We start from the raw sequence: 19516 nt of genomic DNA, 5'->3' as shown, positions 1-19516 counted from the left end.
CCCATATTTCAGGCAGGTGTGCAATGGTCTGGACCCAGAAGAAAATGAACAGAGGGAATCCATGGAAAACTAAACTCTCTGATACTTTGATCTACTTCACGTACTTAATTATCCTTCCATTTGTCAGCAGTAATCGAAGATCATTATCTTTTGCTCTCCATTCAGGTACTGTGGAAGATGGCTGGAGATGTTTGTTGAATTTTCCATTCAGTTTTGAGCTCAAGATGTCCTTAAAGTATAAAAACAGAACTTACTTAACCTCCACCCTCAAATATACCTGCTTGACAAGTAAAGGAGCAGGACAGTATACCACCACCTCCCCCTGCCCCCATCCCCACGGCCCTGCATCCTGAGAGTGCTGGGCAGCCTCCAAGGCTAGGGCATTTGCAGTGTTGCAGCATGGAAACTAAATGGCTCCTAAAACCAGAATGAATGTGGTTCATCTTTCTGTAGGGCCAGTAACAGTAAAATACGTTCTACAAAGCAGAATATAAAATCTGCCTCATGTGAATTCAGACATGTCACTCTTGTAGAAAGCTGAAAAACTGGAGTAGTACTGCCTTCATGTATTTTGAATTCTCTTTCCCTTGTTTCTCCCTACTGCTGGGTCCTTTCCGGTCCCCCCATCTCTGACCTAATCTCTGGTCTTCCCACCAGGTACTCTCAGCAATTTACAGGTCACCACCCTGCTATCACCAGGAACAAAGGCCACCGAGTGACATAAAGGCACAACAGTAGCTGGTTTTTAAAACATAAAGAATATTTCCTTTAATATTTTTCTTTAATAATATATAGAGCTTCTTATAATAACCTGAATCTTCTCCCAGATGGCTATGGGCTGAAGGAGGTTTAGAACAACAAAAGCTTAAAACAGTATAAATATAATTATATAAAATTTAAAATATTTAAGGAAGCTTTAATTTCTATATAACATCTGTAAATATGTTAATTCAGAGATACTGCTATCTTACTCATTTTAAACTGTCCTCTCCTTAAGATGTACGATCATGGATGACATGGATCTCACCACAGGTCAGTAGCATGTTTTACAAAGGCCCCACACTGAGCTCATTACTCCGTTAGGCCAGCATTTCTCAAACTGTAATGAGTTTAATAGTCTCCCAGCCTAACAGTGATGCAAGCTGCTGCCACTGGGCCAGGGAAAGGCCCACAGCACCTGCACTTTCCTCTGCCTTCAACACTCCTCCTCAAGTCTGTGTATCCACCTGACTTCTGCTATGTAAGTGTCTGTCAAATGCACCCACCCACCTGAGAGGTTCTCCGACAACCTTAGCAGCAGCAGCCAACCACCAGCCCCTTTATACTGCTCTCTTCCTTTATGACCTTTTTATCTGAAATTATACGACTTTAATACCTGTCTCTGACTTCGATCCTTCCAACTTGAACTAGGATGGAAGCTCCATGGAGGCAGGGGCTTGGGTGTTGCCCACTCTGGTACCTTCCCCAGAGCCTAGAAGAGTACCTGGCACTCATTAAACACTCGATATACATGTCAGCAAACTGATGGGACCTGTTCGTCCTACTTCTACACCAAAGCATGTCCCCATCACGAGCAGAAGTGCTGCTGACCCCTAGGGTGCTAAGCAAAGATGAGACAACAAGAATGGCCAGCCTGGTCTCTTTCTATCATCCTTCTGAAGGCCTTTCAGAAATGACTGAGTCTCTCATGTGACCACAGAACAGAAGCTTGCCTCTTCCCAGGGACACATCTCCAATCTTCTGAGCACCTCCCTCGTGTGGAGCTCCAGGATGTCGAGGTTGGAAGGAGTTCGGACGTTGTGGTCTCGAAGTTTCCGCATCCTTCGTCGGGAATGGTGTGGGGAAGCTGCTTCACTTGAGGACCGTGAAACTGGACACACAGAAGGGATTCCCTGAGATTTAACTGGTTTGCCGTTTTCCTCCTTTAAGAACAAAATTTGGGGTATTTTATGACAAGGCCACAAACATAAGTGACTAATCATCTATAAAAATATTTTAGAAAACAAAAAACATTTCTTTTCATCATAAAAACAAAAAACACCAAATTATAAAACTTGAACAGCTCTGCTGAGATCTTTTCCCCTTCTCTCTCCCACATAAAATACTGTGAACACATATCCTTGATTTTCAACATCATTTTAAAGGCTGTGTCATATTCTACTGTAGAGATAGAGCGTAATTTATTGACCTAATACTTAGGGATAGATATTGTTTTCATTCTTTTACTACCATTTTGGTTCCAAGAGGCGATAGTGGTAAACAGGTATGGTCATATATCAAGTTTAACTGGAATTGTCTTATTTACTTTATTAAAGTAATGCTAAAGTCAAGGTATATGCCAGTTAGAAATCATACACTAATTTATACTTCCTATCAGCAGAGCAAAAATATAGACTTTTATCTTTGCCGATGTGATAAACCATCATTTGAAATCATAAATTATGTGGTAATATGTGGTTGAATACTTTTTCACATATTGAGAATATTTTTCATATTATTATTGAATTGGCCATTTCCACCTCTTCTTTAGTGAAATTCCTGTTTATATTTTCTTTGTATATTTTTCTACAGCCATTTTGCTGCCTTCTGTACTCTCTACCCTCCAATTAAAAAAAAAAACACTTTGGTAACTATTTTTGTCCAATTATTCTTCCAAGAATATTTTACCATTTTCAATTTGTAATACTAATTTGGAATTGACATATTTTAGAAATGACACTCCCATTTATTAAACTAGAGTTTTATTTCTCTTAGTAAAGATTTATAGTTTTTTCATATAGACCTATACTTTCTTATTGAGTGTATTCCTAGTTTTGGTTATTGCTGTTATATATATTTATACATTTATATATATTAAGATTAAATACATGACTTTTGACTTTAAAAATTCATTTATATGCAGCTCTTCAAAAACATAAAATAATTTCCTACTATATCTGAACATGTTGAGAATTATATGAAATACTCTATCCAAGGATATTAAACCCAACATTTTAATACCTCTTTTTTGTTTCCCAAATACAGCCCTGATCTGAGCCATTAAATTATCAGCATCCATTCCTCCACTTTAACTTCCTTTCAGTTCAAGCTAGACACTAACAGAACCACCTTCCTGAAGAATTACTTTAATTAAAATCCCCTAACACCTAGAATATCTTCTAATAAAATACCTAATCTCAGACTTCATGGGCTTTTATTAAAGGGCATATACCTAACCCAGTTGTCATAATATTTTCAGTTGAGTGGGTCTCCTTGCCCCAACCCTCTTTCCAATCCAACTTCACCGCTTCTTACTCATCTTATACATCTTAACATGTATTCATCTTTGCATTGCAGAAATGAATGAGATCTGAAAATTTTGTTTAGTCTGTATTTTTTCATTTTTGGAGTAACCTGAAGAACCTGAAGTAACCTGGTAACTACATCCTTATTACTTCATTATAATACAATATTCCAGATTTCTCTGTAGGGCTTTGAAACCCTGAGACTCCTTTCAAGATACAGCTCATTCTAGTTCTTCTAAGAATGTCGAGGCTTTCCAATATTTGTAGTGTGGTGGTAGATCCAACTGCTTCTCAAAGTAGATAGGAACCAAGCATTTAGATGATAGTTTCTACTCTTACCTCTATTGCTCGAATTACTTTAGAAAGTTCTTTAATAAGATGTCCAGGTCTAACATTGTCTGGAATTTCAAAGGCATGTTCAGATACAAGCTGTATTTGGATTAACAAAGATAAGACAACCAAAGTTATTTACATTTTAAGATGTAAAAACTAATCAATTTTTAGGTTCTCTAGGTTTTATAAACAAAGTCAAATACCAACAAGCCAGGTCTCAGAACTCATGGAGCTGGTTTCGTATCTTCTAAGGAGATCCTTATTAACTTATGAAATCCTTTTACTTTGAGTTAAACATGGACTTCTCTTACTGTGAATTCTGTTCAATATGGACTCTACACCTCAAAGCCTTCTGTAATTCTAAATACTACTATAATTAGTAAAGAAACTAATTAAGCCTTAAATTTAGTTCATAATACAAAAGGATTTGTAAGGGGAAACACAGGCACTAAAATAATCCTAGCTTCTCATGCTACGTCTAATTCATAAAGTCTTTTATTTTTTTGCTTTTCAAAAGTAAAATAGGAAAAAGATTCCATCAATAGGAAAGAGGAATTGGCGAGTTACTATATCTACTGAAATGCAAACTGCTATCATTGTTTATTATGTCTAATTCCAAACATTAATCTGTTTATCTAAGAACAGGCTTCCCAGGTGGCTCAGTGGTAAAGAATGCACCTGCAACGCAGGAGATGCGGGTTCAATCCTTGGGTCGGGAAGATCCCCTGGAGAAGGCAATGGCAACCCACTCCAGTGTTCTTGCCTGGGAAATCCCATGGACAGAGGAGCCTGGTGGGCTACAGTCCACGAGGTTGCACTGAACAAACTTAGTGACTAAACAACAACAAATCTAAGAACATTTGACCTTTTAGATGCCCTTAACATACTAATTGCTACTCCTGCTTTATATCCTCTCCCTGGTTTTAGCATAATTTGTTAAAACAAACCAATAGTAACAGTAACAATAAGTGCAAACTATGTGCCAGGCTGAGCAACAACAAATTAAATAACAACAACAAAAAAATAACTGAGTGACTGAACAACAGCAAATGTGCCAGGCAAGATACAGTTGAGTACTTTACAAATGTTAACTCATAAATCATTTCAACAACACTCGACAGAGATTCTACTAGGACTCTGATTGTACAGTCGAGGGAACAGACGCACAGGTTGGCGCTTTATTAGCAGCACGGCTAAGACTTGAATCCAAGCCTCTGACTCTGGAGTCCACACCCTGAACCACTAGGCTAATAAGCTGCCTCTCAAAGTGTACTTTAGATGTAATGAATTAACAGTATCTATTATTGACAAATTTTGTTGTTGTTCAGTTGCTCAGTCGTGTCCGACTCTTTTCAACCCCATGGACTGCAGCATGCCAGGCTCCTCTGTCCTCACTGTGTATCAAGATCACCCACGAGTTTAGAGGTTGACAGCCTACTACAGATCTATTATACTAAAATCTCTAGGGGAAAAAAGTTATTTCTAAAAATCTCTAAAGGCAATTTTGATAAACTCACAAGCTTGAGAACAACTCAGCTAAAGCTTTCAGAAGGAAAGCAATTACACAGTTTTTGCAAGATACTCTTTGTTTTTATCCTGTTATATATGATATACTTTTGTAATCCCTTTTTGCCTTTACTTGTCAATTAGATGGTGACGTCTCTGACGCTGATTTTATTTTCCTATATGCTTCCACAGCGTCCCTGCTCTAATGGGTATACAACAATGATTAAAAAAAAAAATGAAAGGAAGCATAAAATTATTGGGAGGGTAATCTATTATCCTCAGAGGGTAAAGAATCTTCAGGCAATGCAGGAGACCAGGTTCGATCCCTGGATGGGGAAGATCTCCCAGAGAAGGGAATGGCAACCTTCTCCAGTACGGTTGCCTGGACAATCCCATGGACAGAGGAGCCTGGCAGGCTACAGTCCATGGGGTTGCAGAGTCGGACTCGACTGACAGACCAGCACTTTCCCAGTATCTTTGAGGTGGCTCAGTGGTAAAGAATCCGCCAGTCAATGAAGGTGCTGCAGGTGTAATCCCTGGGTCGGGAAGATCCCCTGGAGTAGGAAATGGCAACCCAGTCTAGTATTCCTGCCTGGAATATTCCATGGACAGAGGAGCCTGGCGGGCTACAATCCATGGGGCCACAACCAGTCAGGCACAACTGAGCACAAGCACACAGAAAGTATCTTTTAAGAGCAGGATTTTTATTTCAAGTGGACAGTTGAGAAATTAGTATGGAAATGTATTTTCATCAGATAAAATATTTATCACTTATTATTGTGTGTAAAGTTCCAGGAAGGAAATAAAGATGAGAAAGTCCCTGTTTTTTAAGAGCTCATAAATGTAGACGATAGGAAATGGACACATTATTTTTGGACATTGCTTTTAAGTCCACTGGCACAAGAGATGCTATGGACGTATAAGGAAAGGACCTGTGAATTCCAAATGGAAAGATCTGAGATGACCTCTTAGAGGTGGTAGGACTCGAATGCAAACTAGACCACGGTTCAGGGAAATGGAAAGCTCCTGCTTGAACCCGGACCTCTCTTTTCCTTTGTTCTTACATAAGACCAGCAGAGGGATAACAGCATAGGCTTTGCAAACACAGACCGAGCTTCATCTTAGCTCCACCAGTTGTCTTGGGCAAGCGCTTACACTCTGAACCTCAACTTCTCCATATTTAAAATGGGGACAACAACAGCACCACAAACTCATTTAGTTGCTCTGAAGAGTAAATGAGTTAGGAAATGCATTTATGGATATAAAGACTAAACACAGTGGTTAGCACACTATGTGAGCACAAAGTTATATATTATTCTATATCTACATGTTAATTTCTTAGTCAATATCCCAGATAGCCTCAAATTTACTTTCTTTTCAAGATTAAAGAAATACCTAGGTACTTCATTCTCAAAAATATAAACAAAAACCAGCACATCTGTATATACTAATAAAACACAGGTTGTACTTCTCAGTTAAAGCATGATTCCTATTCCTTCTACCACTCCCACTCATTGACAAAACAGCATAAGGTCTCTGTTTTCCTGACCTTGCCATATAAAAATTAACAGTTTCCCTGAGGGCTCAGATGATAAAGAATTTGCCTGCAGCACAGGAGACCCAGGTTCAATCCCTGCGTTGGGAAGATCCCCTGGAGAAGGGAATGGCTACCCACTCCGGTATTCTTGCCTGGAGGATTCCATGGATAGAGAAGCCTGGAGGGGCTACAGTCCATGGGGTTGCAAAGAGTCATGGACACGACTGAGAGACTAACAATTTCACATTTTTCACTTTCCTGACCTTGCCATATAAAAATTAAGTTATTTCACCAAAGACAACTACTTACTTCTTTTTTCATCCATAATTTTAAAGCAGTATGCAGCGCTTTCACTCCCTGGACTAGGTAAGTCTGAGGCTGGAAACCATCTTCTCTCAGTTCTGTGGGAATGAAGTTAAGGGGGAAAGGAGTTAGGCTCTGTGGCAAAGTGATTAACTTCCGGTTTTGAGTAACCATCAAATGTCAAACAAGTTAATAGAAAGGAAAAAAGTGAAATAAGAAACAATCAATTGACAAGATGAGAAAGAAAAAGAGACAGAACTACACTAAACACTACTACCTCCATCTTACACAGCAGCACCTCTCTCAAGACACCCGCCTCCACACAGCGCTACAGGTGTGGGATGGGGTTCCTACTGCTTGCTCCTTCCAAAGAAAGTGAGCCCCCCTCACCCCTTTTAAGGAAAGAAACCATGCATGAGTTCTATCATTTAATTCTGTGCATGCTATCCTGGGAAAAGAGTCATTGATTTGCTTCTTTTCATTGTACCTTTTCTTCTTGTGCAACTTCTAAATGAGAAAACCCCCAATGTTTAGAATAGACTTTGCTGTTTAATCTGTTTATATCTCTTCTTCTGGAAGTTAATTATAATAGTAGCACTATTTGCAAACTGACTAGAAATGTAAGACAACACACAAACTAGATCAACTGTATTCTCACGGGCACAAGTGTAAAGCAAAACTAGATAAAAGTTAGAAGTGACACTGAGTCTCCAACTCGACTGCTCAAAAATCATTAAACCAATACTAAAACACTAAAATCTGAAAAGCCACATAAAAACGTAGCTTTCGTGTTTAAAGGGATATTTCCCCACCCACCCACCACCCAAAACCATTTTTCTTCAGCCACAGATCACAGCCTGACACTAGCCGGTTTGCGCTAACAGGTGCCTTATGCTGGCCACATAATGGTCACAACAGTAACAGCACAGGCACCACCTGACTCTCGGGACAAGAGAAGTGTTCCCTCGAATTTTTTTAAAGCAAATGCTTGGGGACAAACATTAAGTAACAACAGTCCTTGGCTTCAACTGCGTTTTTTGCTAGGCAGGCACTTTTACATGACTGATAATCTGTGCAGGTGACCAGAGTCCCAGGAGAAAAGAACACTCTTCAGTATTACCTGTGTGGTTCCAATGCAGCAGTTCATGTGTTTTTATGACTGTGGACTAGAGATCTCCTTATTTGTTAAAAAGATTCTGAACAGGGGGAAATCATGCATTTAAAAAACAACATAGGGACAATTGCCATTATATTTTTAAAAGGACCTCTGTATCAGTGACTTTAAGTGAATTTACAAATATCAGGCATCACGTGAAACAACACAGTGCTCAGATTATTACCTTTTAGGGTTTCCAGCAAGTTTTTGGCTACAAACCAACATATGGCTTCAAAGAAAGGGAATTTGAAAAGATCTGGTGTTTTAAGTCTTTTTTCCATCTCGTAACACCTAAATAAATAAAAGTTGAAGAAATTCAACATTAGCATTTCCAAAGTTAAATGGAGGCAACCAACTTAACTGAAATAAGGCAGCCAGTGACACAGAAGACCAAGGGGGTCCTACACATTGCTCAACACCACACACGTGGGTAGGACTGAGTCGTGATCTGACTCAGGCCTGCCCTTATCAGATCCGACAGTATACTGAAGAATTTACACGGGGCTTCAAAAAGATCACCCCTAGGGATCTGTAGCCTAGTTTTAACAGAAGGAATTTTACAAGGGTTCCACTGTAATAAATACAACGTGTCTAGAAACCAGCTCCCTGCGTTAGACAGCACTCCAACATCCACTCGCGGAGTTTTCTTTAGGTCCTTCTAAGCATTCCAGCTCAGGACCAAACTTGGGAGGGGTCAAGGTGAGAAGGCAGAAACCATACGGTGAGTTTTCTGCAAGAGTCCTTGCAGCAGTCCATACAGCCAGGAGCCGTCTTTCCCCAGGGACAGCTCAGGTATAAATAAGATTCACTTGGCAAGTGTGGGACTTTGGCTTAAAGCTTCGTGCCCCATCTCTTGTAATAACTCCATTGATGCATGGCTTCCAGGGTTCTCCATGGGCATGCCAAGTTATAAGTCAGGAAAGTCAAAAGACATGGCTCCCTACCAGGGATTTCCAATTCTCCCAGTCCTTGTGCAGTTTATCAATGAGGAATCATTTTAGCATAAGCGATGTTGCCTAATAACATTCTTCTCTTATTAGGCTACCAGGGGAAGTTTTTGCCCAAAAGTCAGATTATCATGCAGAAGAGGAAATAGCTGGTAATCCTTTACCACAGCAAAATTAAAACAGGTGTTTCCTAACTTCGAATTGTTCTGTCCCAGCCCCATATGTTACACCTGAGTCTGACCTGATTTAGTTCAATTCTCTCACGGTAAAAAGAGCCAAAGGAGAGCCTATCCATCTCTACAAAATTCCGAAATGTGGGAAGATATTTAGTCTCAACTTGAATAAGTGATTCTTTTTGTTTTAGATTCATCAAGGTGTCCTCCTGTCAAAATTTTAAGACAATGTTTTTTTTAAAAGTTTCTAATAATTTCTCAGGGCCTATCTTAATGAGATCACAATCAAATATGTTGCTGAAATTATTTATTTTTAACTTTTAAGTCCTATTCAAGAAAGGACAAAAAGATCCTTCAAGTGCTGATAACACAAACCTGAGCTGCATGCCAATGTTAAGGTTGTGCAGAAAGTTCCCCCCAAAAGCCATACAGTCCTGAGAAGTGAGCACAGCATGAATCCACCCTGAAACGGTTAAAAGGACATGTCAGTGACTTTTCAATATGTAAACAACACAAATGTGATATCTACCTGTTTTAAGAAACACACAAAAAATCAGTTTACCTCATATTTCAGTGCCAGAGAAGCTAATGTCTATTATGCTCTAAAGATGCAATGATTCAAGTATTTATTAAATGCCTATTCTATGCCAGCCTCTGTGCTGTGTTTCAGATTAACGCATTGACCCAACTAGACAAAATTATGGTGCAGGACAGAAGGAGGTTTTGGTAGTTGTTACTGTTTTCATTTTTTAGCTTAAAAACAATCTAACTTTATGTTAAAGATTTTACTCTGAGACAAGTCAAATCTGGTTAGAGTGAGGCAAGCACGTTTTCATTAAATGAATAACTGGAACTGGCTGAGCCCCTGGCCTTCTTAGTGTCATCCTGAAATGAGTGCCGGTAGGGACCAAGCAGTGGAGAAGGCAATGGCACCCCACTCCAGTACTCTTGCCTGGAAAATCCCATGGACGGAGGAGCCTGGTAGGCTGCAGTCCATGGGGTCGCTGAGTCGGACACGACTGAGCAACTTCACTTTGACTTTTCACTTTCATGCATTGGAGAAGGAAATGGCAACCCACTCCAGTATTCTTGCCTAGAGAATCCCAGGGATGGGGGAGCCTGGTGTGCTGCCGTCTATGGGGTCACACAGAGTCGGACACAACTGAAGCGACTTAGCAGCAGCAGCAGGGACCAAGCAGAGGAGGATCAATGGGACTCCAGCCAGGACCTCCCTCTAAGAAAGAAAAGGTAGATCCCCCGTATTTTATCAGGCAGGGTTATGGCCCCACAAATATAAATGTTGGCAATCAGAATGTTATCTTCTCATAAGCCAATGTGTCTCCAAAGTGAGGCTCACTTCTAAGAGATGATGTCTAACTTTTGAAAGAAAGGTCTTGTAGACCAAACATAAAGACGTTATACAAATGTAAACAAATATATCCACATACATTTGCATGGAAAAATTGACTGTTAAAATAGACGGATTCCATTTTCTTTATACTTTTCATAATTTGATTCATCATTGTTCTGTGATAAAGTTATCTAAAAAAGGCCAAGAAGACTGGATTTCAAGTGGTGGCCATTTGTGTTCTCAAAGGCACAAAGTCTTGAGCTTGACCCTGAAATCACAAATTTGAAGTCTGTGTCGGCTTCAAATTGTGTAGATCAGTGGTTCTCAGTGGAGGAAGCGCTGCCAGTAGAGCGTGGTTTGGAGACTTGAGGGCGGAGTGGGTGGGGCTGTCACAAGGATCAGGAAGCACCACTGTCATCTTGTGAGCGGGAGCCAGGGCCCAACAGGCAGGACAGTGCCACACAGCAAGAAACTGTCCTGCATTAGCCAAGACTTTCAAATATCTGCTGGGCATTCAGACAGGTACAGAATCCGTCACTGACTGAGCCCAGAAACGACGGCTCCATTAATAAGAAACAGCGTCTTTTGCAAGGTTTTGGCACGATTTTCTAGCAACACAACTAGGTAGCTTGTACACTGAAGAAAATTTATCAGCTGCCAAATATTTTGGGGGGAAAAGAAACCACACTATCTATAGCAGTGGTTCTTCAAATGTGGTTCCCAGACCAGCAGCATCAGCCTCAGCTGCGAACTTTTTAGAAATGCAAATTTTCAGGCCCACCCCAGAGCTGCTGAATCAGAACACTGGGTTAAGGCCCAGTGCTCTCTGTTCTGGGCTTCCCAGGCAGCACTAGTGGTAAAGAACCCACCTCCCAATGCAGGAGATGCAAGAGATGCGGGTTTGATCCCAGGGTGGGGAAGATCCCCTGGAGGAGGGCGTGGTAACCCACTCCAGTATTCTTGCCTGGAGAATCCCATGGTCAAAGGAGCCCAGTGGGCTACGGTCCACACGGTCACAAACAGTTGGACAGGACTGAGCACGCACACACGCTCTGTGTTTTAATAAGCCCTCCAGGTGACTCTGAGGGTGTGTGGAGTTTGAGAACCATTAATCCACACCAATGCTATAGACTCTGAGCTACCCGTCACACACCTGTACTGCTTAGCTGGCCTGTGCATCACCCTGCTTCCAATGCTGCTGTGCCTGAGCAGGGACATTGCAAAATAGTATTTTACTATAAATTACTTCTAATTTCTTTATAATCTAATTAGGTTATTACATCAATTGGGGGGAGGGAATTATTGGTGTTGGAGGTTATACTGATGATAAATTTGAATTTAAGATTTTAAAACAGATATAACAAAATATTTACTACAAAAGGGAGCTTTGGGGGTCCTTAAGGGAGGGGCTTGGCCCATTCACAGTGAAAATATTGATAGGTATCTAGATTTTATAAATTCTGGTAGTTCTAGGCATTTACTCATTCATTTATTCAACACATACTTATTATATACTCCAGAGCCAAAGTAAGAAAGCAGGGCCTGTAACAGATGCTTGCAAACTCTGCAGCCATTAAGGTCACCCAAATCAGAAGAACACAACTCTCAGAGCCACTGGCCTGCAGAACCCATGCCCTGCCTCAGCCACCTCTCAAAATGATATGCCTGATGCCTATACTTGAGGCTGTAACTAAGGCTGAGACTCAATCCCTTCCTAGGCTCCCTCAGAACATACTCATTTGCCTCCTAATTATCCCAGGACAGCAGCCCGGATTCCTACAGCAGACTTGGCCTTCAACATCAGCGTAGAGCTGACCAGTTAAAAACTGAAGGGAATTTCATCAAAGTTTTAAAATTTTGTGCAAAGGATATTATCAAGAAAGTGAAAAGGCAACCCACAAAATGAGAGAAAACATTGCAAGTCATATATCTGAAAAGGGTCTATTCAGAATATATAAAGAATTCCTACAACTCAACAATAAAAAGACAGGCCAACTTAAAAATGGGCAAAGGCTTTAACAGACATTTCTCCAAAGAAGACATACAAATTGCCAATATGAAAAATGCTTAGCATCATTACTCATTAAGGAAACACAAATTAAAACCACAATGAGATACTAGTACTTCACACCTACTAGAATGTCAAAAATAAAGATAAACACAGTGGTGGTGAAGATGTGGAGAAATTGAAGTAACTGTACATTGTTGGCAGGAACGTAAAATGGTACAGCCATTAGGAGAACAGTTTGGCAGTTCCTCAAAAAGTTAAACATCATTAAACCATATGACCCAGCAATTCCACTACTAGGTATAAACCCAAGGGAAATGAAAACAAACCTCCACACAAAAACTATCACACAAATGTTCAGAGCAGCACTATTCGTAACAGCCAAAAAAGTGGAACCAACCCAAATGTCCATCAACTGATGAGGGAATAAACAAAATGTGAAACATCCATGCAGTGGAATATTATTTGGCCACAAAAAGCAATGAAACACTGATAAGAGATACAACATGGATAAGTCTAGTAAACACGATGCTAACTAAAAGAAGCTGGATACAAAAGGTCACCTATTACATATGAAAGGTCCAAAACAGACAAATCCAGAGACAAAAGAAAATTAGAGGTTACTAGGGGCTGAGGAGGGGAAATGGGGAGTGGCTGCTAACTGGCACAGGGTTTCTTTTTGAGGTGATGAAATGTTCTGGAATTAGATAGGGAGAAGGTTGCACAGTTCTGTCAATGTACTAAAAAGCACTGAATTGTACACTTTTAAAGGGGAGAAGGCAATGGCACCCCACTCCAGTACTTTTGCCTGGAAAATCCCATGGACGGAGGAGCCTGGTAGGCTTCGGTCCATGGGGTTGCTAAGAGTCGGACATGACTGAGCAACTTCACTTTCACTTTTCACTTTCATGCATTGGAGGAGGAAATGGCAACCCACTCCAGTGTTCTTGCCTAGAGAATCCCAGGGACGGCGGGGCCTAGTGGGCTGCCGTCTATGGGGTCGCACAGAGTCGGACACGACTGAAGCAGCTTAGCAGAAGCAAAGGGTGTGTATTAAGGTATGTAAATTTTTCAAAATAAAAATGAAGGCAAATGACATAAAACACAATGCCAAAACAAGTCGAACCACAAGAGAAACCCTCTAAGGGACAAAGATGTGAAAAGTTCAACACAAGAATCATCTCTCAGGCTATGCAAAGCTACTTTCCAAACATGTTAAACTCAGAGGTTCCAATCAAAAGCTGACTCTGTGATGAGCAATCGCTATGGGGAGCGGGGATGGGATTAAAACCTTACCTGTAGGAACAAATAAGGTATGTCCCTGCTTTACCACACATTTGTAGCATTTATCCACCTTATCTCCAAAGAACACTTCACTCTGGGTCACAGATGAACTCCAAGATTCATAGAGGGCCAAATTGTCATCTGTTGGCTTTATCAAATAAAAAACCTTCTCGCCCTAGGAGGAAGTAATCACACTATTTTTGAAAAAGGAAATGCCATTCTCAGGGTGGCCTATATTGATGCAATTTCCCAATACAATGTTCTAAATTAAATTAGATAATTATCAGATTTCTTAGGCTCAGAAAGACATATTTCACATGCCTGATCAATAGCAACTGCCTTTAATAAGCACCTCCACAGGTACTAATGCTCCCCCTCCCAATACGACAAGGGGTCAGTACAGTTGTGATGGAGAAACAGTTACAGGAGAGGAGGGTAATGAATCACCAGCATCCTACTGATCTCATGTTCAAGGTGTAGAAGTAAATACATGTTAACGGGCCCCAGGTTACAGAGAGTCATCTCTGCAAACTCTGCCCTTTCTCCTAAGACCTATAACACTACAGCTGTTTTTAAAGACTTATGAACAGACTTTCATAAGTGAATTGACCCTCTGCTTTCTCGTGAAGCAAAGGAAGAGGAGCTCAAGGCACAGCATCAAACAGAGTCCAGAGCGTTGCTGATGCACAGGCACGTGGTTTAGACGAAGATCTGGTTCTAGAGCAACAGTGTCCAAAAGAACTTTCTGTGACGATGGAAATGTTTCCTATCTGTGCTACCCGATACAGTAGATGTAAAGCCCTAAGTGGCTACTGAGCACTTGAAATGTGGTTAGTACAAATGATGAACTGAATTTTACATTATGTTTCATTATTTAAATTTAGCCCCATGTGCTAAATGGCTATTGTATGGAATAGCACACTTCTAGATAAAACAAGGTGAATATACGCTCTCAAGGAGAATTTGTTATTTTATGGGCATTCCTGACTTATCCAACTAGCTGTCTTTAGCCTGACCTTAAGATCAGAAGCAATTATTACTATAATTTTGCTCCTTCTCAGGTATCTGACTCACAGATTGACTGGTAGTTGACTAGAGGGAAGAAGCCTATATGTTTTTGCAGTTCAGTGAACAAAGAAATACGCCAAGCTTACCCAGAGGACATGGTACCAAACTGAAGTCCCACCAAAATCAATGTGGAAATCTGTGTAGCTGTCTTGAACTCCCATTAAGCAGTATTTCTGAACAAATGGCTTGGGAAAGACTGAATCATCTGGCCAATAATTTTCCACCCAGGAAAGTTTTCTGGCTATATCAGGAACCTCCACCAATTCAGACATCCTTTAAAGAAAAAAACAGACACACACAAACACACACACCCACATCATGCAAATTAAAACTTCTTGAAACTGCATCTCCCATCTCAACCCCAACCCAGAAATTAATTGGCACTCGAGGCTAACAAGAATACTTCAAGTCTGAGCATACCAAAGCAAAATGTGCAGCAACACAGCTGTGTCTCTGGACCTTTAGGAGTCACAGTTCTGTTTCTTACCAAAATAAAGTCATCATTTAACTACATTTAGCTAACACTCACAAGGTTAAATAAAAACACCCAGAACTACTCACTTTGTATCTGAAAATTCAAGGCTGATCACATTTAACACTTTTGGTCTGTTGGGATTCGTGAAGTATTTCACATAATTGTGAAGTGTCATTTTGCTGTCTGCCTGCCTCGCCACATCAATGACATCTATCACTTTGTCACCACCTGCAGAGAAAAATTATAGCCTTATTATTGTGCTTAAGAGTTTCATCAATAGATGCCCTAAACAAAAATATTTTAAAGACCATATTCTGCACATGATAATTAAGCCATCTGTTAGAACTATATAGTCTAGACAAAGACTCTTCCTATATCCTTACTTTTTTCCTATATCCTTACTTTTTAAGTCCAACTGGAACTTCTGAACAAAGGAACAATTTTTGAAAGAATAAAGCAATTAAGACAGAGTTGCATAATTAACACTGAGTGTAAAAATTTATGTGTTTACAAAGCTTTCCATACAACAATGATTTCTTGTGCAGCTTATGACAAAAATGCATATTACACTGGTAGGTAAAAACTGTGCCACATGTTCTGGCTGTTAATTCCTGGTCATCAAAATTATAATTAATAATTCTACACAAAATGTGGACACAGACTTTTCTCTTTTACTCCTTTAACACTTAAGATTCTGAGTCCATCATTTTAAGAAACCAATCAGTCATTGAGGAATTAGTGACAAATTAACCAGGACAAACAATTTCTGCTTGCCTGGTAGTGTCTTCTCTCCTAATATTGTTTCAAGAAAAAAATGAAGCAAAAATCAGTGCATATTATTGTCTGTGAAATGAGTTTTGAATTGGGATTAATTTACAATTTTCCTATAAAACCATGAGGTACTGCATGCACAACACTGAATCACCCTAAAAACCAGTTAGTTTTACAATGTCTTACAGGATAAGGTGAAATTCAAAATACGGCAATACTTAATCTGAAACAGGAAACAAATAAGTGCCAGTTTCTTACCTGAATGTAACTTTAAACAAGCTAAGAAGGTCAAATAGACTATATTTAGGAGGCAAAACAATTATGTTAACTGAAGCATTTTGCAGTATTAAAAAAGTAGCTATCAAGTAGTGTGAACATTTTACCTACACTTTTATTACACTAGCCATTTATTTTACAATGTTATCTATACAAACAGGTTTACGTGAAACCTCAGCCTCATCTTCTAATTAATCAAATAGTTCAAAACTAAGCTGAATGTGAAGTGAGGCAATTTAACTGGATTTTCTCGGTGAAACAACCAGCAGTGTCAACCAATGGATTGATAAAGGGACAAATTCTCAGATTATTTCAGGCTCAGAAGATAACATAAAGAATAGATAGTTTGTGTCAAGATAGACTTGAGATCTAACCTTCAAATAATCTTTATCTGCTTTGCTGACAAGGAAAGAGATCTACATAAGAGTCAGCTTTCTCTCTCAATACCCTTATGAGAATGAAAGAAGTGCCTGAAAATGTCAACAATAATGCAACAGTTGAAGGGTCTTCTGCCTTGTTTCTTATACCTTTCTGGGACTCAATATAGAACATTAAGTCCAGACATCATTAAATGGCAGTATCATCAAGTCATTAAAGTAAAACTAGGTTTGAAAATAAGCTTCTCTTTTCTAGGCAGCAGGAGGTTACTAAAGCAGGATCCAGAAATCTTGCACCTGAATGCTGCTACCAAGGTCTAGAACTCACCCAGTTTCCCAAAGACTTCTTTTTCATATCTGTAGCTACCTCTCCGTAATAATTTTTCCTAGAAAGTATCAGGAAATTTGATGGCAAAAAACAAACAAAGCAACAGGATGAGGCTGTACAGAATGCTTCCTTCTGTCTTTCTGAAAGTAGGTCTACTGAGAAAAAAGTTTTCAACGTATATGACATGGCATTTCACTTTTCCTGAACCAGAAACTGAACTAAACTAACATCTCTTCATTCAATTTTTAGTATTTTAGGATAATATCAACTTTATTTTTTACCGTGTTTTCCCAAGCAATTAAAGGAATCAAGTTCGTACCTACATAACGTTCCACATCCGTAACAGAAAAAGTTGGTGGAGGGAGCCTGAGTCCTAGATCATCTAATTTGGGGACCATTATAGGGACTTCAAATCCGTGTTTCTCCAGGTATCTTTGTGTCAGCTGGCTGCCATGCATCTTTACAATGATTTCATCGGCACTAAAGAAAACATAAGAGTAAAATGTCATCTTTGCTGATAAGTTCAGCTAAAAAAAAATCTGGTAATGGATTAATTCAATGCTCTATTATCACCTGTATCAGTGGTTCTCAACCTATCTCATACCTAATTTTCCTTTTAATAACTAATGTTTTATAAAGCTCCTTTTAGTATCCTACAGATAATTGGAAAAATATATGTAAATTATATAAAATGCCTTAACTATAACAAGAGAAAAAGCAAATTACAGCAAAATACAGATTTCAACATGTAAATATTCAGGTAAACAACACTAGAAAAGACAACAGAATAACAGTCCAGTTCAGTCACTCAGTCATGTCCTACTCTTTGCTACCCCATGGACTGCAGCATGCCAGGCTTCCCTAACAGAATAACGGGATGCCTACAATTAGTCGTAATGAATGGTTGGATTTAAAAGCAGTAACAAGATTAGAAGTAACTCAACACATGCTGCATAGAAAACCAGAAGAGCAAAAGCGAGGGGGTACAATACAATAAGAGCTGGTTAGGATAAGTAAAAACAGATCATATTTTATCTGGCTATAAAATTCTACACAAATATTTATTAGACATCATAAAGTCTCCTGGGACACAGAACAATTTGTGTTTTCCTGCAGACTGGAGGATGACTAGCATCCATAGTCCCTACTCAATGAGACAACGTCCAAATGCCCCAGTTGAGAATTCCTGATTTAAAAGATCATTATCCTCAGTATTTAATAAGTTTTAATACATTAGTCACCTTAAGCCACTAAAAACGGGTTGCCGAACTTCTGGCTGCATTCTTTAATGACTAACCTGTTCTAGGCATTACACTCAAGTGTGGTCTGTCTGTCCCTTTTCACTGTCCCCTCAGTTTAGTTCAGTTCAGCCACTCAGTTGTGTCCAACTCTTTGCTCTTCCATGAACTGCAGCATGCCAGGCTTCCCTGTCCATCACCAACTCCTGGAGCTTGCTCAAACTCATATTCATTGAGTCAGTGATGCCATCCAACCATCTCATCCTCTGTTGTCCCCTTCTCTTCCTGCCTTCAGTCTTTCCCAGCATCAGGGTCTTTTCCAGTGAGTCAGTTCTTCACATCACGCGGCCAAAGTATTGGAGCTTCAGCTTCAACATCAGTCCTTCCAATGAATATTCAGGATTGATCTCCTTTAGGATTGACTGATTTGATCTCCATGCTGTCCAAGGGACTTTCAAGGGTCTTCTCCAACACCACAGTTCAAAAGCATCAATTCTTTGGCACTCAGCCTTCTTCATGGTCCAGATCTCACATCCATTCATGACTACTGGAAAAACCATAGCTTTGACTAGATGGACCTTTGTCGGCAAACTAATGTCTGCTTTTTAATATGCTGTCTAGGTTGGTCATAGTTTTTCTTCCAAGGAGCAAGTGTCTTTTAATTTCACCATCTGCAGTGATTTTGGAGCCCAAGATAATAAAGTCTCTCACAGTTTCCATTGTTTCCCCATCTATGCCATGAAGTGATGGGACTGGATGCCATGATCTTAGTTTATGAATGTTGAGTTTTCAGCCAGTTTTTTCACTCTCCTCTTTCACTTTCATCAAGAGGCCCTTTAGTTCCTCTTCGTTTTCTACCATAAGGGTGCTGTCATCTGCATATGTGAAGTTATTGATAATTTCTCCTGGCAATCTTGATTCCAGCTTGTGCTTCATCCAGCCCGGCATTTCGCATGATGTACTCTGCACTGAAGTTAAATAAGCAGGGTGACAACAGTCTGCCTTGGTGCACTCCTTTCCCAATTTGGGACCAGTCCATTTTTCCATGTCTGGTTCTAACAGTTGCTTCTTGACCTGCATACAGATTTCTCAGGAGGCAGG

The 19516-nt window shown here is 39.8% G+C and overlaps 1 protein-coding gene across 2 annotated transcripts in view; it reads right to left on the bottom strand.

Moving 5' to 3' along the window:
• The window catches only part of KDM7A (lysine demethylase 7A), a 78439-nt gene that overhangs the window by 13666 nt on the left and 45257 nt on the right, over nt 1-19516 (bottom strand). Inside the window, exons 4-13 of one of the 2 annotated variants that reach the window (XM_086395265.1) lie at nt 17497-17657; nt 15512-15653; nt 15037-15223; nt 13895-14057; nt 9615-9702; nt 8304-8410; nt 6970-7061; nt 3624-3713; nt 1713-1922; nt 105-229 (exon numbers count right to left, since the gene is read on the bottom strand). In XM_086395265.1, the coding sequence (XP_086251391.1) occupies nt 105-229; nt 1713-1922; nt 3624-3713; nt 6970-7061; nt 8304-8410; nt 9615-9702; nt 13895-14057; nt 15037-15223; nt 15512-15653; nt 17497-17657 (1365 nt within the window). The remainder of the gene's footprint in view (nt 1-104; nt 230-1712; nt 1923-3623; nt 3714-6969; nt 7062-8303; nt 8411-9614; nt 9703-13894; nt 14058-15036; nt 15224-15511; nt 15654-17496; nt 17658-19516) is intronic. The other variant, XM_086395266.1, reaches the window with a different exon arrangement.

This window comes from Bos grunniens, chromosome 4 (assembly GCF_055505025.1).
Source record: "Bos grunniens cultivar Pamir isolate PY7600 chromosome 4, Bosgru_T2T1.0, whole genome shotgun sequence".
In the NCBI taxonomy this organism is placed as follows: domain Eukaryota; kingdom Metazoa; phylum Chordata; class Mammalia; order Artiodactyla; family Bovidae; genus Bos; species Bos grunniens.
Note: the sequence above shows the minus strand (reverse complement) of the source record. Positions and strands in the feature narration are given on the sequence as shown.